Source organism: Seriola dumerili, unplaced genomic scaffold, assembly GCF_002260705.1.
Source record: "Seriola dumerili isolate Sdu_G_001 unplaced genomic scaffold, Sdu_1.0 BDQW01000295.1, whole genome shotgun sequence".
Taxonomy (NCBI): domain Eukaryota; kingdom Metazoa; phylum Chordata; class Actinopteri; order Carangiformes; family Carangidae; genus Seriola; species Seriola dumerili.
In genome coordinates this window covers 1359108-1381208 of record NW_019174550.1, presented here as the reverse complement: position 1 = coordinate 1381208, position 22101 = coordinate 1359108, and the positions used below count along the sequence as shown (strand labels likewise).

Sequence of the window (22101 nt, the reverse complement as noted above, 5' to 3'; positions counted from 1 at the left end):
AGAAGAGGCACATAATAGTCAGTAACACACTGCTTTATGTTTGTGTGTGTTTGTGTTGAGGCGGTAAGTGCTAACAGTGAGAAAATTGGAGCTGAAGAGTTACAGTGTAAAGCCATGGCTGACAATGCGCAAAGAGACCTGGACGAGGCCCTGCCTGCCCTGGAGGAGGCTATGAAGGTAGATCTCTGTCCTGTCCTGTTTTAATCAAATCCCTCCATCTTTTGGGAACCTTTTTTCTTCATTATGTCATCATGTCAGGTTGATTCATTTCCTTGATATTTAATGAGTAATGATTCCTGCCTTTTCAGTATATTTGACTGCTCTACCTTTTTTTTACCCTAATGGAAGCATTTTCACATTTGAGTGTTCTTTCTGTGTGTCTAAATTTGAAACAAACATGATTCAGTGAGCGGTATACTTTGCCTTCTTACATCCAAACATTATCTGTTTCTTCCTCTTTTTGCTTGTAGGCTCTGGAGTCTCTGAATAAAAAGGACATGACGGAGATCAAGTCATATGGCCGTCCCCCAGCACTGGTGGAGACAGTGATGCAGGCTGTCATGACCCTTCTGGGCAAGGAGCCTACCTGGGCAGAGGCCAAGAGACAGCTGGGTGAGCGACAGCAACAGTGCAGAATTTAGGGATGGTTGAAGGGAGAGTTTGTCAAAGAAACAAAGTAACTGGGGAAAACTGACAGGTAACACCAGACAAGAAGAGACTGTGCATAGTTACACAGAAAATGGAAAGATGTTACTGGAAAGAAGGGGATTGCAGATGTTATATTAGAAGTCCCCTTAGGAACACCATTCACTCTTCAATTGGCATTAACTTTACTACAGAGCTCTCAGTTTATAAGGTGCAAACCTCATCAGTACACTGGGGCAAACAGAGAGACTCATAAACAGATCACATAAAACAAAGGTAAATTAAACACAATCTTTTTAGATAATCACAGTGTAGAAACATGTCTTAAATAGAATTTATTAAACAAGTGATCACAAAACTTTTATATTCCATTTGATACCTTTTGGCATTGTCCATTTCATAGTTCCCTCTGCTGAGCACCCATCACATGATGTGAAAGTTGTCTTTATCCTGGCTCCAGCTCTCTGAGGCACAATATGTGGTCATGATTAAGAGCAGTGCAGAGGAAACTGGCATTTCCCACTTGCTGGTCCTAAAGCTGTAGAGTTGTCAAAAAATAGATAACACTAAAAAGGTATTGTGATGTAGGGAGAACACAACAAAGTCCAAAATAAGGAAACACCTCTTTCCTTTTGAAAGTGATGATTTGTAGGAAACTAATCAAACTGAGAGCCACTGGGCAAAACAAATTAGACTTTTATGGTTTTCTGACCTATGTGACCTTGACCTGTTTCTGGCAGGTGAATCCAACTTCATCAAAACATTAGTTCACTTTGACAAGGACAATATCTCAGACCGTGTGTTGAAGAAGATTGGTCAGTACTGCAGACAGGTAGACTTCCAGCCAGAGATCATTGGCAAAGTGTCACTGGCTGCCAAGTCCCTCTGCATGTGGGTCAGAGCCATGGAGGTAAGAGGGTGTCACAGTCACACACACTATCTCAAACATGTTTGCACAAAACATTTTGTATTTTTTTTTTTTTTTTTTTTATAGTAATAGTTGGTAATGTAATGCATGTAGACTGTGGTGATAATTCTGGCACAAATCCACCGTGAGTTGTGTGCATTAATGCACAGCAGCAAAGGAGCAATCACAAAACAATGAGACTCCTATCTGTTAAAATAAATATACAAACAGGAAAATAGGAAGCAAAACTAAACCCATGGATTTGTACAATGTTCCTCCAGGTTTATGGGAGTATCTACAGAGTGGTGGAGCCAAAGCGAGCCCAACTGAACGCTGCCATGGCCCAGTTAGCAGAGAAACAGGCTGCACTGGCAGAGGCCCAGAACAAACTACGAGAGGTGTGGATCTGAGTGCATCTAGCAGCCAACCTGATAGATGTTTAGATATTAGCTCATGTCAAATCAAGTTTATATACGAATACAGCAGTAGAATTATTGTAAGTCCAATTTACACATGACAGGACCAATATAATTGTGTGTGTGTGTGTGTGTGTGTGCGTGAGAACAGGTGGCGGAGAAGCTAGACGAGCTAAAAAAGCAGCACAGTGAGAAATTGGCCATGAAGGAGAATTTGAGGAAGAAGTCAGATGAGATGGAGGTGAAACTGGACCGAGCTGACAAACTAGTGACTGGACTTGCTGGAGAGAGGGTCCGCTGGGAGGAGAGAGTTGCTGTAGGCCATACACACACAGACACACACACACACACACACACACACACACTCGGGCGTGAAAATTGTTCCTTTGAAGTCAGCATCCTTTTAGGTGTTTGTTTGGGGCAGTTTAGAAAAAACAGATCATACAGAACCTATGTAATCTGTATGTGTGTATGCTTCAGGGTCTTGAAGAGAACATGGGATACCTTGTGGGAGACTGTTTGCTAGCAGCGTCTTTCCTTTCCTACATGGGACCCTTCCTTTCCAACTACAGGGATGAGCTGCTTGCCATCTGGATGAAGGAGGTAAGACACAGACACAAACACACCACATAAAAACAAAGCTTGCCATGTACTTGTACTCCCTCTACTGTTTCTAGCTAGTTATGAAAAAGAAGTATCCTCTTAAAATGTTAAACTGAGACACTTTATGGTTGTGATTCCAACAAACCCCATCTTTTACCCCATTCTTTTTTTCTTTCTTTCTTTTTTCCTCTTGCTCTCCATTGCCCTCCGCTCAGGTACGGGACTTTGAGATCCCATGTACACCCGGGTTCAGTTTTGCAGTTTTTCTGTCCAAACCTACAGCAGTGAGGGAGTGGAACATTCAGGGCCTGCCCTCTGATGCATTCTCTACTGAGAACGGAGTTATCGTCACCCGCGGAAACCGGTCAGCATATATAGACCTAATTTGTTAATAGCTGTAGGCCACTAAGACTTTTAAGTTAAATGCTTTTGGATTTGTTTCTGTTCACTTTGGATTTGATTGTGTTCACTGTATGAAACTTTTCTCCTTCCTCGCAAGATGGCCACTGATGGTGGACCCTCAAGGCCAAGCTCTGAAGTGGATCAAGAATATGGAGATGAACAGAGTAAGTCGTGACTCAGCCAAACTTATTGTGATTCTTTTTTAATCTTATTGGGTCTTTACTGTTGGAGAGTTCAATTTCTGGAACAATATTTAAATGTAGGCATAGGAATCTTTAACAGGTCAAGGACAGCAATCAGTGTATTTTAGACACAAACAAATTATTATAAATGTAGTAGTAATGTAGTAAATGTTGCTAACTTTAGTAAATACTACACTTGGGAAGACTGCCTTCCAGTGCTTTGCACAATATAAGTGGAATGGACTTCAAATGACACTGACACTTCAAAGTATCATCCCATTGTATGAATTTAAACATTTGAATTTCATTTTGAACATTATACTGTTGTACATTGTTTCTGATGCTGTATGCACATGCCTGTGTGTGCCTTATCTCTGCTCTATTTCTCCAGTTGTACTCAGATCTCTCTTGTAAAACAGATCGTGATATACTGACCACCTGATTAATAGAATGTAGTATATATAATCAATTGCTCTTTCCATCCTCTTGCGTGTATGTGTGTCCACATGTACAGGGTCTCAAAGTAATAGACTTTCAAATGCCAGACTACATGCGGGTGCTGGAAAATGCCATCCAGTTTGGGAATCCTGTTTTGCTCCAGAATGTCCAAGAGGAGTTGGACCCATCTCTCAATCCAATTCTCAACAAGTCCTTGACACGGATAGGTCAGACACACACAAATTCACAAATTAAAATACCTTCAGCTAATCTTCAGCCAAACATAAGGGGTTGCCTGAATCCATGGGTGTTGATGAAATCTGCTTTTACCAGGCGGCAGGCTGCTGTTGAAGCTGGGTGATAAGGAGGTGGAGTACAGTCCAGAGTTCTGTTTCTACATCACCACCAAACTGTCCAACCCCCACTACACACCAGAAATCTCTACTAAGACCACCATAGTCAACTTCGCTGTCAAGGAGCAGGTGTGTGTGTGTGTGTGTGTGTGTGTGTGTGTGTGTGTGTGTGTGTGTGTGTGTGTGTGTGTTTGTGTGTTTGTGTGTTTGTGTGTTTGTGTGTGTTAGTGTATGCTTGTATATCTGTGAATTAATGTAATTTGTACGCTTTGGCTCTAGTTAACTGTTGTGTACTTCTCTAATTATATGTGTGTGTGTGCGCGCGTTTGTGTGTGTGTATGCATGCAGGGACTGGAAGCCCAACTGCTGGGAATAGTGGTGCGTAAGGAGCGTCCAGATCTAGAAGAACAGAAGGACTCCTTGGTGATCAGCATTGCTTCTGGCAAGAGAAGCTTGCAGGAACTGGAGGATGAGATCCTCAGGTTGTTTATCTTTTTTACAAATATTGTCTTCACAAAGTGGACAAAATTGAGTTTAGGTGCAATATCCAATCTATTAATAATACTAGTAGTAGTACTAATACCAGCTGTAACAATATAGTACAAGCATTTGTTGTAAAAACATTTTGAGTAGCAGTAATAATAGTAGCAAGCCCTGCCTCCCTTAGAACCAGTGATTAAAGGTATTGAAGTCAAGGTTTGTTAAAGGCCCAAATTCTTTATCAGTCTTAGTAACTAATAGTCTACTAGTAATAGAAATTAGCAACCAGGTAGCTCTAGCCTGTCAATTACTGTTAGTCACTTATCAGTAGCAAGTACTAAACTGGGAGACCACTGAATTTTACCTAGAAACTACTATATTACTACTATTGTTATGTTTCTGTAGTGATCTGATTATGCCACATAAACAGGAAACATGGTTAACACAGCTAGATTTGTGGCCACTTATATAAGTAATAGCACAGTAGTAATGACTTATCAACAATGTAGCAACAGAGCAACTCAGCTGATCAACACAGCTTATTTTCCTGCTACAATGGTGCATAATTTGTGTTTAAAAGCAGATAATGTTCTTTTGTCAGGAATTCTTACTAGAAATTTTTTCAGGTCCATAAACAAAACTCGCTTCTTTTCAAAGTCTCATGGGTTTTTATTTTTATTCCAAATGTTAATATTCCCAAGGGGAAGAGCGCTTAACAATTAACATACTGATTGAGTGCACGTTTGTCCAAAATTATATGATTTATAATTTTTTGATATACTAAGGAATTACATGACTTTTAAAACATGCAATTATAAACTTTAATTATGAATGTATGTGACCCCCTATGCATTTGTGTTTGCAAATGTTTTTCTTGGTCTTTCTTTATCTACTGAACCAGGCTGCTGAATGAGGCGACTGGCTCATTGCTGGACGATGTGCAGCTGGTGAACACACTGCAGACATCCAAAGTGACGGCCACTGAGGTCTCAGAGCAGCTGGAGAGCAGTGAACAGACCGAAATCAAGATCGACTCTGCTCGAGAGGTCAGGGTTTACGGATGAAGTTATAGGGGCAGATCGGGTCGATGCTTTTCACTGGTTCTGATGATAAATTGCGAACCTAATCTTTACTTACTATAAACTAAAAGAAGCTATGTGTGTGGTGCATGTGCATTTGTCAGTTTGTGCATAGAGTATGTGTATATTTGTTAAAGTGCTGGCTCTTCACAGGCCTACCGCCCATGTGCCCAGCGAGCCTCCATTCTCTTCTTCATCCTAAACGACATGGGCCGCATTGATCCCATGTACCAGTTCTCACTGGATGCCTACATTAACCTCTTCAACCTCAGCATAGAAAAGAGCAAGCGCAGCCACAAGCTGGAGGAAAGGATCACCAACCTCAATGACTACCACACATACGCAGTGTACAGGTGAGCAAGGATGCATCAAGAGAGGCATTTGTTTGCATGCATGCGTGTTTGTATATGTTTTGTATGGACAGAGAAAGACCATGAGCCTTTTGTGATGTACAAATAAGCTGTTAAAGTTAAAGCTGTAGCACTGTGGTGTGTAAAAGGGTTGGAGCCTTTCCATACACTGACTGAGTGAAAAAGAGCTCCTCTGGGGGGTTGTACTGCATGTAAGGTGTTTCACTGAGATTTAAAAATGTAAGGTATACTATACCTCAAAATTTACTGTGGAGCACTGTGTGAGATGTGTAGCAACTGTGTCCATGATAAAGACGTTTATGTCATAATTTATCAGTTGACTAATCAGTTGGTATTAAAAGTTTCTGATATGTCAATCAGAGCTAGCTAACTCAGTGTGTTATCTTATGTAGGAACACATGTCAAGGTCTGTTTGAGGTCCATAAGCTACTCTTCAGCTTCCAGATGTGTGCCAAAATCCTGGAGGTGGCTGGCAAACTCAACATGGATGAGTACAGTTTCTTTCTCCGAGGAGGACTCGTAAGAAAACAAAGAATACGCACAAACATTTTGTATTTGCCTTATCTGACTTAGCATAATCCAACTGGACAAATGTTTTATTTTCAAATGCACTCAGTGTCCCAAAAGACATTCCACTGTGTATTTAAATGTAGGACCATGTAGAAGTTATGCTATCCCTTCACAGACAGCCCCTTCATTCACAATATGTTTTCCCAAGCTTGCCACAGGCATGGAAAATAAGGTTTTCATAACTACCTTTTTTGACCAGTGCATTTCTGAATATCCCCGGAACTGGCCTGATACTGTATGAGTAATGTGTGGATTGTTTGTGTATATATCGATACACTGATGGAAGGATAGTATGACTGCTGATAAACTGATGGATGTGTTTTTAGGTATTTCATAAGAAGGCTCAAATTTACAACCCCTGTATCAGTTGGATGGCAGACTCCAGCTGGGAAAAAATCGCAGAGCTGAGTGAGCTGCACAACTTCAACGGCATCAGTTCTTCCTTTGAACAGTATTCCCAAGACTGGAACCTTTGGTTTACCAGTGCTGAGCCAGAGAATGCTGCATTACCAGGTCTGTATATGTTGTGGGAGGTTTTTCTTTCTTTTTTTTTTTTGGTCATTTGTTACTGAAGGAAATTCTTCCTAATTGGAAAAATGTTCGATCATACTCTACCAAAAAAGTGGGTGTATGATGTTGCTGTGCATTGACAAGTTTCACCTTTGTGCTGACGTTACATCAGTACTTTTAAATTTTTTCTTTATTTGTGTGTGTGTGTGTGTGTGTGTGTGTGTGTGTGTGTGTGCTGGTGTGTGCTGGTGTGTGCTCTCTTTTGCTTTATTTAATCATGAGGAATTAGATTTGACAAAATTTGGCTCAGTATGAATGCGATAAGAGGAAAAGCCCCTGCTCAGGGCTGTGGAAGTATACTAATATCCTAAATTTCTTTCAGCTTTTCCTCTCATTAAAGCCTTTGTTCACAACCCTTTTCACTTCTTTTTGTGCCTCCACACCAGCGACAGCCAGAGCTGGAGGCATATTGTTTTCAGATTGTCTGTACGTACGTCCCATTCTCGTAGACACGATATCTCAGTAACACCTTGATGGAACTTCTTCAAATTTGGCACAAACATTCACTAGGATTCAAGGATGAACTGATTAAATTTTGGTGGTCAAAGGTCAAGGTCACAGTGACTTCACAAAATGTAATTTTAGCCATGTGAACACAATATCTCTGTAATGCCATTCTAGTTTTCTTTATGGTTTCCAAAGTGCTTTCCTTCACTCTTGAATTCTCCCCCTCTCCCTTTCCTGTGTGTTTTTTTTCTAGGTGATTGGGAGAATAAATGTAATGCGCTCCAGAAGATGTTGGTTGTGCGCTCCCTGCGTCAGGACCGTGTCTCCTTCTGTGTCACCTCCTTCATTGTTAACAACCTTGGCTCTCGCTTTGTGGAGCCGCCTGTTCTCAACATGAAGGCTGTGAGTGTCAGCTCTTGTCTATGTAACCTCTGTAGATTTTTCTATCCTGAGTTTTAGTTTTCAGGCTTTGAATTTGAAGGAATTAATTATGTACTTCATACATCTCATTTATGTAATACTATTTGATCGTAGCTCACTTGAAAACTCAGGAAGCCAATTTCAGTGTTGTTGGCTCAACGGCTCCCAATTTCCTTCTTCTTCATTGCTGAGCCCTCTCTCTCTCTCCTCTTCATAGGTTTTGGAGGAATCCACCTGCAGGACTCCTCTGATTTTTGTCCTGTCTCCTGGGGTGGACCCCACTGGGGCCCTGCTGCAGCTGGCTGAGGCCTCAGGCATGAGCAAGCACTTCCATGCTCTCTCTCTGGGCCAGGGACAGGCCCCCATTGCCAAGAGGATGATTGAAGAGGGTATCAAAAATGGTACAACACTAGTTTCTATCCTTTTTCCTGCTGTTCTGTCTCTGATTTATTGTGTTGTTTAGCAATGTTTTTTTCTCCCACAGCAGTTTTTTTAATGCTTTTATCAGCAATCTCAAGCCCTCTTTTTCTCTACCCAGGTCAATGGGTATTCCTTGCCAACTGCCACCTCTCTCTCTCATGGATGCCTGACTTGGACAAGCTAGTGGAGCAGCTACAAGTGCAGAAGCCCCACTCAAACTTCAGACTCTGGCTCAGCTCTTCACCACACCCTGATTTTCCAATTACAATCCTGCAGGCTGGTATCAAGATGACCACTGAACCACCAAAGGTGCATTTGCTCACATATATGGTTTCCAGGCTTAAGATATCTACTACACAGGCATATTTGCATACATGACATACATGGCAACAAATCTACACAGAAGTTCTTTGTATATTAAGCTTTATTTCCCCAAATGTATTTTACAGTCTGATATAAGTCCTACACATAACACCCTCACTAGTGTTAACACTGCTCACTGTCCTCAGGGTGTGAAGGCTAACATGAAGCGCCTGTACCAGCTGGTGACGGAGACTCAGTTCAACCGCTGTTCAAGACCCGTCTTCTACCGGAAGCTGCTCTTCTCCCTCTGCTTTTTTCACAGCATCCTGCTGGAAAGGAAGAAGTTTCTACAGCTGGGCTGGAACATTGTCTATGGCTTCAACGATTCTGACTTTGAGGTCAGGGCCTCATCTGATACTGAAGGAAACAGTAACAGCTATCAGAAAGAACAGAATAAAAACAGACAGAGCAGTCTGTTGTACAGTCTATAGAAGATGTTGGTGAAAAGTAGTGAAGAATACAGTGAAGATGATCATGATGTGGTTGTGATTGAGTGGAATTTATGCGTGGCTGATGTTTCCTTGTCAGTAATCTGCTCTAAACCACAAATATAGGCGTAAGTCAAGCAGAAAGGCCATTTTATAGCCTGTCAGAGTAAAGGCCAATCAGACTGATGGATAATGACAATCTATTTCAAGTGCATGAGATTGAACAGTACTTATGGCCTTTGTTAAAATGTCTGTCTCTCCACTCTATCTTCACTGTTTCTGTCTACTCTCTGCAGAAGAACCATTTGACTTGCCCTCAGTGTGTTGTTATGCATTTCAAAGTCACTCTGTTAAATCGTCTTCTCGGTGCACCCTTAGGTGAGTGAGAGTCTGCTGAGTCTGTACCTGGATGAGTATGAGGAGATTCCCTGGGATGCACTGAAGTATCTGATAGCTGGGGTCAACTATGGAGGTCATGTCACAGACGACTGGGACAGACGTCTTCTAACCACATACATCAATGACTACTTCTGTGATGCTGCGGTCAACCAGGCCTTCTTCAAGTGAGACACTGTAACACACATATTTATTTACCACACCTATTATATGGGAATATATACCGGTATAAGAACATTAAATTCAAATGCACACAGCAAATAATTTATGAAGTTTCAATAAACAGTTGGTATTGCAGATGCTCACATGCCTAGACATTTAGATATTTTAGTCTTCAAATGATTACAGGCCCACTGTAAAATAATTTTCTCCAGTAGAAGCAAATTGTGGTTGCACTATGGTGGTGGCAGAGGCCACTTCAACTCCCCATTAAAGCTCCTCGCGGGTCACAGAATGCCAGCACTACCAAGTGGACAATTAGATTATTGCAGCCTGTGAAATTCAGCCACATTGTGGCACTTGATGAACACTGTCACAAGCCCTTAGTGCTCACCTTTTTTTGTTTATGACTTGCACAAATGCTGTGTCCACTCCTTAAATTTATAATCAACTACTTTTTAAAAAGATATTTAATGCATCAGCTCAATTTAACATGGACCATACAAAGAAGACTGCATATAAATGTATATTTGAAGAATAAGCTCTCTAGCACTGCATTCAGGCAGAGTGAATTTGGAATGGTTGTTTGCAGCTGTGGTGAAGGACAGTGAGTGTCCTGCAGTACAATGAAAACACTACCACTTCCTGCACCTGCCCCCCATTTATTTGGAAATCATCAATACACTAAAACTTGAAGATATTTTTGTCATTTCTTTTCTCAGGGTTTTGTGCTGCTGCACTTGAATTATTATACTGAATTACCTTAGATGAGATGAAAATAATTTCTACAGGGAAACTAGGTCATGGGTCATTGCATTGGCAGGAAATACAATTGAGAGAACAATAGCTCTAATACTGTGTTCTGAAACTCTTGAAGCTGTTTGCCACTAAAACAGTGTATTGATGGTAATGACAAATGAAATTAAGATGCAATTTCTGTGTTGACAGCATCCTCGGTTTGATGCTACAGCACTAGATGTTTATATTAATAGGTATACAGATGGGAGATTGTACAGTGTGTTCAGAAATAAGTTCAAAATGTACTCGTGTGTAGCCTATTGTCAACTACTCACATTGTTAAATTTACATATGCAGATATGCAAGTCCAGAACATGCAGATTACAGTTTTCCTTTCCTGTACCATTGTTTATAAATACTATTTCATATCACTGACTTTATACTCCCGTTTCTCTGTCAGGTTGTCCCCCTTAACCTCCTACTACATCCCCCGTGATGGTCCCCAGGCCTCATACAAGGAATATATCAGCATGCTGCCATCCACAGAGCACCCTGAGGTGTTTGGCCAGCACCCTAATGCTGACATTGCCAGTCAGATTGCTGAGACCAGAACACTGTTTGAAACCCTGCTCTCCCTGCAGCCCCAGGTTACCAGCCCCACTACTGCAGGGGCTGGACCAAGTAGAGAAGATAAGGTGAGGGGGGGGTGGGAGGAGGTGAGAGCAGACATGACTAGTTGAGTATAATAGACTGGCATGAGAATGAGATCAGCATTTTTATATCTACACCATAGTTGAGTGGTATCCCAGCCTGTTCAGTATCATCTCTGTTATAATGTAGGGAGATTAATTTAAGCGTCTCCTGGTAAGTAGAATTTTAACTTTCTGTCCTCCTTAAAGGTAATTATCCTTCCTCTCTGTGGCTTTCAATTTGAAGTCACAGTCTGTTTTGGGAGTATATTAGCACAACTGTTGAGGAGCAGCACTTAATGAAGAAAGTCTAATTAAGTCACCTGCATACAAATACAAATGATTATGAGATTAAAAATCCCACCCATTTTACAAGCATTTAACTGCCCATACAGTTTGAACAAGAATAGATATGATGAAATATTCCAGTCTGTAGCTCAGCCACATCTGCCTGTATGGTCAGAAAGATATACGAGTACACTAAGTATATATCTAGATAATCCTCTAACATTCATTTTTTAGGAAAGTTTTTCATGTTTCATTTGATTTAAAACCTCTAATGTAATAAAATAAAATAAAATCCAACCTGTCAGACCTGGAAAGGGCTATAGGTCTTTAGTCATCACAACAAAAAACAGTAATAACTACATAAAACCATGGTCACGTTGAATGCCATGAACTTGAAAACCAGTAATGCAAGCTGCAGGAAGAGCCTTAAGTTTCTGACAGCAAATTTTAGATGCTTAGTGTTATCAGTTCTTCCTACCTTATTGTTATCTAGCTTACTTAAAGTTTACAACAGTTCGTCAGACCTCACTGTCGTTATGTGAGTTCAGCCAAATGTTAAATCCAGTCAGGTGTAATATGCCCGCCCGATTTCCTCTACAACTACAAGGGGCTTGTTTTATCACCTACAGTGTGCCTGACACTGTTTTTGTTTTCGTCCGTACTTTTATATCCAATTATGATCAACTGGTGCATAGCAGAGGAGTCTTTTGCCTGGCACATGGATGAATGTTCTTTCTGGCCAAAGTCCCAGATTAGAACGGAGTGTATGAATAAAATGCTCTATCCCAGTTACAATATAAATGTTGTGAATTTTCTGGAAAATCTATAAAAAATTGTTTATGGCTAAAACAGCCAAACTTACTTTATTTCAAACACATGCCACAATGGCCTGATACACCCTGAGATATTAAAGAAATAGCTACTCAAAACAGTTAATAGTTGGGGCTTTGAAAGGCTCTCTTCATGGAGCCAATGTCTATATTTGATTTCTCCCAGCAATTCTGAAACATCCATATGGTTACACAGCACTGGCAGACCGTCGCTGGTGAAATAAGATACAGATCTAGGAATCTGTGCTTCTTTGTGGAGAACACTGCACTATAAAGTTTTAGGAAAGAGCTCAAAGGGAGCCTAAACTTCAGAGCTTGACCTTTTTGTTGCTACTAAGATTTCATCCTGACTCTTGTCTTAAATTGATAAAACATGTTCTCTTAGTCCAAGACAAAGAACATTTATTTATATATCGCAACACTCAAATTGTATCAAACAGAACTAACATCTGCTAATCCCCCTCATGTGCCATTTAAAATATTTTCTTATCACCTGTTATTAGTATGTCTTGCATTAAATATGTCTTTGAGCTTGTGGCCACTGAACCAGAAATTACTGTTTGTTGAGGGGAGCATTATCTCTCAGGATCCTTCTGATACCATCTGCCAGTTCTGTGTTCTCCACTATAACAAACTGGCTGTTGTTTGGCCGAAGTTTCTCCATGTGCATCAAATGTGCTTTACATGTTATGGTAGTTTAATGGTGCCGACAAATAGGTGTAAGTCCAACTGATAATGACTGTCAGCAGTTTAATCTCATCATCCAGCTCCTTTTTAACTTTTCTTGTGGTTTTTATTGGTATGTTGGAGTATACTGTATGTGTATGTTTTGGAAATAATTACTATTAAGAGGCCGAGCTATTGTAAGTCCTCTAATTTTATTCACCTCTATGATCTGACTGTCTCTGCAAATTTTTCTTCACTGCAAATACATCTGTGAATTGTAATATAACCTTACTCATCTGCTTTCGTACAACGTTTCATCTGTGCTTCTAGGTTTTAGAGCTGTTGGGAGACATTCGTGGGAAGATTCCAGCAGTGATTGACTATGAGGGCACCAGGTCCCTCCTCCAGGACAACCCGTCACCTCTTAATGTGGTCCTGCTACAAGAGATCCAGAGATACAACTCGCTGCTGGCCACCATCATGTATGAACTGTGCTAGGGATGTGTGTGTGTCATATGCTATTGAGAAGTAATGGTGAAACTATCAAGGAATGAGGGCCGTAATGAACAGATGACTGATGGGTAGTTTTACACAGATACGAAATGAATAAATGGAGAATACTGTAGAGGGAGGAACACGTGTCTGAGTAGGTTGTCATTTAGCGTCAGCAGATCAACAGGGTGTGGTTATTAACCTGAATATCTCCCTTTATTCCAAAAACATTAATCAAAATATTATTTGCAATTCATCATCAGGGAAAATCACACATTTAGTCAAATTTAGGCTTATATAAGCACTTACATAAGAAACTCAGGCAAAATGATTGTGCTTGAGTTGCATCCCACATAAAATGAATATGCTACAGTGAACAGTTGCCCAATTACCGGCCTGCTTGTTTGTATTTCTATGTCTGAGAGCAGGGTAATTTCAGTAGATACAGACAAGGAAGCAGTGAGGACTAAAGACCTACAACAAAAGGGGGGTAACAATAACAGATGTGCTGCTGCAACATGTGTGTGTTTGTGTCTTAGTTCGTCCCTAGTGAAGCTGGAGAAAGGGATCAAAGGCTTAGTGGTCATGTCATCCAGCTTGGAGGAGACCTTCCACTGCATCTATGATGCCCGTGTACCACCACTGTGGGAGAAGGTGCCAGACACACACACACACACACACACACACACACACACACACACACACACACACACACACTTCTCATCCAACACAAGTTCTTTTGAAGCACACACATATGCTTTATTGCCTTAATTTATTCTTTGGTTATCTTTTCTCCGCTGGTTGAGGCATTCTCATCTTCTCACTTCTTATAATGTATAAATGATGCACCTACACATACTGTATATGTGATGCACATGCATTATGAGAGGTGAGACATCCTGATGTGAGAAGAGAGACTGCACCTACTACCTTCCTTTTATCTCACTTCATAAAGCGGGAAGACACAGACTGGAATGAAGAAGTGCTGCCAGGATCAATAATATTGAGACTGTCCTTTCTTTGGAAAATTGGGTGCACTTAAATAACACACAACAAAAAAGACTGCTGAGTCAGGATTACATTTTTAAAAAGAATGCTTTTAAAAAGGTAGCAAAGCATGACAACATCCAAGGTAAACAGTGAAACAAATGCAGCCTTTATTATTTTGGCTGCACTGTACTGTATAATCAAGTATTGACCAAGTATTTCCTAGTGAGGGTCACTGATAATGTTTCAATCGGACAGACAGCTATGTTTATTTTTCCATGACTTACTCTGACTTCATTTGCATCCAAGCGTTTCTCTCTACAACAAGTTTCTATGGTGCGCTGCCATCTAACAGAGACCAATCAGATTTTCCACTCATGGGTCTTGAGTATTGATCTTTGTGATCTGTGATCTGATCAACACTTTCTGCTCTCTTCAGCCAGTCCACCAGCTGCAGGCCTCTCTCTGTACTGACCCATTGGTCTGTTATTAAAGGTGTATTTATCCATCACTCTGCCTGGCTGCACAGACACACACTTATTGTTCTCCTCCCTCCAACCACACACACAACGATGAGGCTCTGGCAGTGTTCCAGCTGTAATTCTGTCTGAACGCTCCATTCTGGCTTCATTATCACTGGAACTCTTTTTACAGTGGGAGGAGAACACAGGGTGCTGTCAGCTTGGGTCAAGGGGCTAGAAAAGATTCTGGCTACTGTTCAAGTGTGTGTGTGTGTGCGCGCGCTTGTGCATGTGTGTGTCCACTGAGCAGGAGTCATGTAGGGCATTTCATGTTTATCTTCAAGTGTCTGATTCTGTCCTCATTATGGACTCCACATAAAAGAATGTATGCATATGCGTTTGTTTGTGCATTTGTGTGTGTGTTTGTGCACATGCATGTATTTGTGGGTAGCTGTTCATCAGGTGGAGCATACCTCAGCCCTGTGTCTGAACAAAGCCTGTGGACTAATCGTAGTGTAATAAGCAAAGTAAACCTTCCAAGGCCTGCTCCACTTTCCTAAAAACACCCTGAGCTCATTGTGCTCCAGCCAGCGGCTTATTCCTGCTGGGTGTAGTGTGTGTGTGTGTGTGTGTGTGTGTGTGTGTGTGTGTGTGTGTGTGTGTGTGTGTGTGTGTGTGTGTGTGTGTGTCTATTTCCTTTTATAGGGGTATTGGACAGCTATTAGTGCTGCTGCCTCCAGCTGAGCTTCTCTCTTCTGCTGACCACTTGTAAACTAGACAACTTTGTTTTTCTCTTTTCTTTCTTTCTATTTTTGGCTCTCATCCATCTTTCTGTCTTTTCTCATTCATTGTGTCTTGCTCTGTTTTTTTGTATACTCATACTCATACTAATCATTCTCATTCCTTGTACATCTCCCGTCTAGTGTTCCCTCCATACTGTGCTCTTCTTTCTCTCTATCTCTTCATGCCTCATCTGGTCCACGCAGAAATAACAGCCCCTCATAGACTCTATGTCCTCCTTATTTATCCCTCCATCCCTGCATCCCTCTCTTCTCCACCCCTCCTTGGCATGGCAGCCTGTCATTAGTTCTGAGCTCACAGACTCATGGCTTTAATTTTGGCCTGCCTGCTTCTCTGTCTCTGGCCATTTTGTATCTGGTTTCTTCACAAGACTTTGCTGTCTGTGTTAGCATTGCGTATATCTGCTATGTGAATACATACAGGGCATTTGCTCCTGGGTGGCAAACATGCAAAAAGGCTTTCATCCCCCTAGTCACTATGTATGTATTTGAGTGTGAATCTTTGTGTGCACATGCTATGAATGGTTGGTGTGTTGTGTATATTAGTCAGACAACAGACAAAATAAATGAGAAATTAAAGAGTATGTCAATAAAAGTTACTATGTACATATATATATATAATATAGTGCCCAGACACCCAGTTACCTTTTGTCTGTGTATGAGAGTTCGGCAGATAATAAACAAACAACCAAAAGTATGATATATGTGGATGAAAAGGATTTGTTATGATAACCTTTTAGTTCACACATAAAGCTAGATACCAGGCCATAAAGGTTGAAGAAAGTTTTCAATAGGATCTTAACATCAGTGGGGGTAGGTGCCATTGCAAATATCTGTAAATAGCAGTGACATAAGCTGATTGGTTTACTTTTAATTAGTGTATAGAAGCATCATTTTGCAGTTTGAGGTTAGGCACAAATAATCAAATGAAAATGATAAACTCTGTACTGATCCACATTTATCAATATTCTGAAAGTGGAATAAAGAGTTAAACTTAAACCCTGAAATGACAGCAGCCAGCCTCGCTGTTGGAATCTAAAGGACTTCCCCAACAAAAATGTGGTCTTTTCTCACTGTGAAAGAGGATCAGTCCAGATTTGTGGCAGCTTGAAGACTGGTGAAAAACATAAGAATGATGAATTGTATCATAGAGACTGACAGTAAGACAACGCTTAAATCAGACAAAGCATGCAACAATTTTCTATTTTATACTGTTTAGAGTTTTTGAACTGTTGGGAACTGTAGTTCTTCTCAGGACAGTCAGTGCAATTGGTGTTTTTGACAAGGACATTTGTGAATCAGTTACTGTAGGTGACTGACAGATGATGTGAGTGATTTAGAGTATTTCTTTGCTTTGATCTGTTGCATATCTTTGTACATTAAACAGAATATATGCAATTTAACTGTGGGCTTTGGAAAGTTGAGGCTGGCATCTCATTATTCTTGATGTATTGTAGACTAAATGGTTAATTGATTACTTGAAAAAGTAATAAGTGAATTGACAAATAATGAAAATAATTACCTACAGCCAGTTAACACTTCTGTCCAAAGTCATAATCTGTTTTACTTTTGTTTTTATGAGATAATGAAACAAGATAACATTTGTAGCACTGTTACACATCCTCCCTCAGAACCATGATTGTGATGTAGTAGATTATTTGTAGATTCCTTTGAATCTTCTGTGGCTCTCTTCAAATCATGTTTATTCCTCAAGTGAAACCAAATCAACCAAAGGACGTAAAAGTTGTCATATTAAAATTTTAACATACTACAGGTACATTCACACCTTATTTGTGAAATTTCACACAGTCCCTCCACACCACTTCTGCATCCCTTTATGTGTGTTGGGAAGACTTAGAAGCCATCAGCGCTCAGTGCTACTGCATTACACTGGGCTTTTTCCCATTATGTGTCGCTGCCAACAGCTGGAAGCATGAAATGACTGTAGATTTGCCATGTCTCTCTCTCTCACTCTCTCTGTCCACTAGGCATACCCCTCACTGAAGCCCCTGGCAGCGTGGACCAGGGATCTTTGCCAGCGAGTCAATCAGTTTGCACGCTGGGCAGAGATGGCCCAGCCCCCCAACTTGTTCTGGCTCTCCGGCTTCACCTTTCCCAATGGTTTCCTTACTGCTGTACTGCAGTCTTATGCTCGACAGCATAACGTGAGATTTCACACAACCACATTCACTTAGGCAGAAAGACAGTTATTAGTGAAACACTACACCAGGATACATAGCGTGTATTGTCCCGCCTGTGATTGATGGTCATATATTTCTAATTTTATCCAGTAGTTTTTTGAGGGGATTTCATAAGCTTAACCCAGTTAACTATATGATTCTAAAACTGAAGATTAAACTGAAAAAAGAACAAAATCAAAAATACAAAATGTTTGCATAACAACAACTATAATTTCATTTAATGTTTAATGTATGCCCTGTTTAATTGTCAAAGCACACGCAATTAAAAACACCCTGGGAAAAGCTTGCTGATGCTGACACAGTCATTTTCAGATGTACACTGAAGTCACTCCCTGTGCTGGTCTGGCAAACACAACCTGCTGAACACTCGTTTCCCTTTTCTTTTTTGAGTCCATACATTAATCTCAGCCTCTCACAGCCAACAACCACCACACTTAATGTTGTACATTAGGAGACTTGAGCAATTCATCTAACAGATATGTATTCATACCTCTCAGTTGCAACACTCTGCTGAAGTGAATGAAAATGTCCTTGTACGACTTTTGAACCAGTAATAGTAACACTTTCTTGTCCATCCAACAGATAACATTGTGTGAAACTGTTCTTGCAGATATCAGTGGACACACTGTCCTGGGAGTTTATAGTATCTACTGTCGACGACAGCAACCTCCTTTACCCGCCCAAGGTGACTCCGTGTACTCACATTTCTATTTCCATAAAGATTTACATAAACCTGCCATCATTCCACTTTTTCTGAGGCTTTCAGCTTTCAGCAGTCATTGCCACTTTCCATCACATTTTTCATCTCTACTTAAACTTTGACAGTGTGTTTTATCCTGAAAAACTTATTTTCAGTCACAGCAGCACCCCACTTTGTGCCTCTCTCTTCCCATTCCACAAATCCGCTCTCACATTTTAATTTTATTTACAGAGCAGTTTTACAATTCAAATTTTGGCAGTGGGGCAAAATGTTTTCATTTATCTTGATGCTCCCACTCCAGTATTTCAGTATTAACTGTATTTCCGACTCACTTCATCTAATCTTTATTCTCTGTATTAACTCCTCTGTGCCTCCCTTTGTTTCTCCCACCTTTTCCTCCATTTTTACCTCCCTGTGCTACTCCAAAAACAGGGCATACTCCCAGCCCTTCCTGTCTTTTGTGCTCCTTCCCCCTTGCTTCTCTTTGGCTCTTTCTCCTCTCCCCTTTTCTTCCATTAACCCTCCCTCCTCTATCTTCCTCTTCTTTTCCCTCTCTCCCTCTCCTCCCTTTTCCCCTGCAGCCCACCCCTTTCCTATGTTTTCATCCTCCCTCCTCTTTCCTCTCTCAGTTGCATTAGCTAATTGGCATAGCTGTTTGTCATAAACATTTTTTTGCAAAGCTGTATGCAAAATGTCCCTTCCCTCTTCTTACTTGTTTCTCTAAACCCCCCCCCAGGATGGAGTATTTATCCGAGGTTTGTACCTGGAGGGGGCAGGTTGGGACAAGAGGAACTCCTGTCTGTTGGAAGCTGAACCCATGCAGATGGTCTGTCCGATCCCCACCATTCACTTCAAACCTGTGGAGAACCGCAAGAAGATGGGCAAGAGTGAGTTAATTCAGACTTTTTTTCTCGAATTTCCTCACTGTATCCCGCTGACTGTCTTTCCATCTTCCTCTCCTTGTTTTTTACCTTTTCTCCGGTTTTATTCTGAATGATTCATTTTTGGTTTCTTGTTTTCTCTGCTTGTATGTAATTTGTGATCTCATACCCTGTGGTTTCACTGTCCCAACTCTGTTCCTCTTTCTCTTGTATATGTGCGTGTGCATGTGTGTGTGTGTGTGTGTGTGTGTGTGTGTGTGTGTGTGTGTGCGTGCGTGTGTGTGTGTGTAGATACGTACCTGTGTCCGTGTTACTACTTCCCAGTACGTTCAGGCGGGGCAGGCCGGGCATCTTTTGTGGTCGGCATAGAGCTGAAATCCGGAGCTGTGACCCCAGACCATTGGATCAAGAGAGGGACTGCTCTTCTCATGAGTCTGGACAACTAAAGGCCTTAACACAGAAACACTCACATTGACTCTGATACTTTGATGGTCATTATTTATTGTTTTAACTGTTTACTAATATATATGCAGTTTATAAAACCTGATTTAGTGATAAATAGTCTGATTCATTGTTTGACACTTCCTGGTAAGTTTTTTTCCTCTTCTCTTTCCTTTTTGCCTCTGTTCTCTGCCAGCAGCTGACCGATTATTCACTCCACCACAGACCTGCATCAGTATTTCCATGTTGACCCCCTTTTATCCTGCTCAAACACAGACTGGGAATAGTTTCCTACTGTGAAGTGTTATGCTGGAAACTTGTTTCTCTGTAACATCTGGATCAAGTGACTGTCTGGACATGGAAGTGTCTGTTGTGCTTATTGAATTCCTTGGTAATCTGATAAGCTGTTATGCTTGTCATCTATTTTGTGTCAACATAACAGCATTGCCAAAGCACCTGCGTGTAGACAACTGAGGGCTATAAAAAATACAATATGTGCAAAATATGAGCTAGATAACATCATCGGAAATTGACGCTTTGGTTTTGGAATACACTGAATTTACAGATATATTTCCTTTATTTTATGAAGCCCATAATACATCACTTCCTGGATTTGTGTGCTTATTGACCAAACTGTCATGGAAACCCAGATCAGTTCAAATCAACAGTTAAAAGTCTGTAAGTGGTAGTTTTACATCTTTAAAACCTATGAATATTTTAATTTAGTGAAAATTAGTAGATTTGTATTTGGTTTTGTACATTCAGATACACAAATTTTCACACAGTAAGAACACACACATGCAGGCACATATGCATGCAAACAATGCAGTTAATCAAGGTGAGGTAAAGGATATTTTTATGCTAATGTGCATTTCCCCAAGCTGAAAAAGAGGATGGAGGGAGGGAGCGACTGAAGCAGAAATGAACCTATTCAAACAAATGAATTCTAATGAAGCTTCACAGACGAGACGTTTGGAGTCGGTCAGCGTTGTGAGGGAGAAGGCCTGGACTTCCCCACTGGAAAGGACTCAGCCCAAACTCCTGAAAGGGAGGGAGAGAAAAACAAGAGAACGACCCTGGAGAAAGTGAGCCGGGAGGAAGAATGGTCCAGTAATGAGAGAGGGGAACAGAGAAAGGGGGGCCTGAGTTCAAGGTTGTATTCAGACTTAAGGATTGTCCCCCTGAAAGACTGAACACAGACTTCCTCAGGGTTTAAGGGCCTCTTTATCAGACCCAGGTCTGTGTGTGTGTGTCTCTGGTGGTCTCTGGTTGGGTGGGAGATGGAGGGGCACTCACAGCAACATGCTGAATTCAAATTCAAATTGGCTTATTCTCAGGGCTGGTTGTAACAAAAATATCAGACTAGGGAGGTGTTTTTTATGGATAAAAGCTTCAGCTGAAGTGAACTAGAATGTAAATGTGGCGTGGAAACATTTTAAATGTATTTGTTATGCGGTATTAATTAACCTTCCTGTCTAATACGTTGAATTTGTGTATTCCAGGACAGAAATACAGTATCCAAACTTTTGTGGCTGCTTAAGAAAAGTGCCACAATCACACAAATTTGCTGTGTTTATCATTTTGTAAGAGGTGGTGACTGTGTTCAAACAGTGGCTGCCTTAGTTTAGAGCCAAGCATTTCAAAAGCTCCCAGTCCGCAGAAAAATTCATTTCTTGAGGGCATTGGAAGCCAACTTCTTCCATCTGCTTATCCACTCAGAAACAGCCCCTTTGAAAATTCCTGCCTTTAGAAGAAATGTTGTGGACATTAATGACTGTCAGTGATGTGGAAATCCAGAGTTTATCATGTAAAGGATCTGTATTTGAAAATGTTATCTGTCACTTTAGATGACAACCAATTGGAAATGTCTGATCACATTATACTGTCTCCTAATGAACATAGTATTACTTAAATCAATCTGCAAGTGGTGATCCCCTGACAACTCCTCCAGCTAACCGAGTCTCTGTCTCACAGCTACTATCCGTGATGGGTTTGTCTTGTGCTTTAATTGGATTTCCTGGCAAGCTCTTGCCTAAGTTTCAAGTTTCTTGGGAAATGACAAAATTACCAGACACCTCCAAATAACTTTTGATTCCTCAAGTGGCTCTTGGCCGCTTTAGTACAGTTACTCCTTCCAACTGAGAGCCTGACTCTTGAACCAAATAGTTACAAGGGGAAAACCTGGGGTCCAGTTGTTCTCCATTGAATAGTAGTTTATAATGGAATTTGGGCAAGTTGTACAGTGTGTTTGCCAGTGACTATGGAGGCGGGGCAGTTA

General features: G+C 40.9%; 1 protein-coding gene across 1 annotated transcript in view; it reads left to right on the top strand.

Annotated features, from left to right (window-relative positions):
* The window catches only part of dnah2 (dynein axonemal heavy chain 2), a 60598-nt gene extending 40503 nt beyond the window's left edge, over positions 1-20095 (top strand). Inside the window, exons 61-88 of the mRNA XM_022758363.1 lie at positions 61-177; positions 471-612; positions 1386-1555; positions 1834-1950; positions 2120-2284; positions 2449-2571; positions 2787-2935; positions 3071-3137; positions 3670-3820; positions 3927-4075; positions 4295-4428; positions 5328-5472; positions 5659-5858; positions 6269-6395; positions 6773-6959; positions 7717-7865; positions 8101-8284; positions 8422-8612; positions 8813-9004; positions 9473-9657; positions 10848-11082; positions 13191-13342; positions 13892-14006; positions 17589-17765; positions 18412-18486; positions 19238-19388; positions 19674-19873; positions 20023-20095. Of these exons, the coding sequence (XP_022614084.1) occupies positions 61-177; positions 471-612; positions 1386-1555; positions 1834-1950; positions 2120-2284; positions 2449-2571; positions 2787-2935; positions 3071-3137; positions 3670-3820; positions 3927-4075; positions 4295-4428; positions 5328-5472; positions 5659-5858; positions 6269-6395; positions 6773-6959; positions 7717-7865; positions 8101-8284; positions 8422-8612; positions 8813-9004; positions 9473-9657; positions 10848-11082; positions 13191-13342; positions 13892-14006; positions 17589-17765; positions 18412-18486; positions 19238-19388; positions 19674-19828 (4104 nt within the window). The 3' untranslated portion in view covers positions 19829-19873; positions 20023-20095. The remainder of the gene's footprint in view (positions 1-60; positions 178-470; positions 613-1385; positions 1556-1833; positions 1951-2119; positions 2285-2448; positions 2572-2786; positions 2936-3070; positions 3138-3669; positions 3821-3926; positions 4076-4294; positions 4429-5327; positions 5473-5658; positions 5859-6268; positions 6396-6772; positions 6960-7716; positions 7866-8100; positions 8285-8421; positions 8613-8812; positions 9005-9472; positions 9658-10847; positions 11083-13190; positions 13343-13891; positions 14007-17588; positions 17766-18411; positions 18487-19237; positions 19389-19673; positions 19874-20022) is intronic.
* The last annotated feature ends 2006 nt before the right edge of the window (positions 20096-22101 follow it).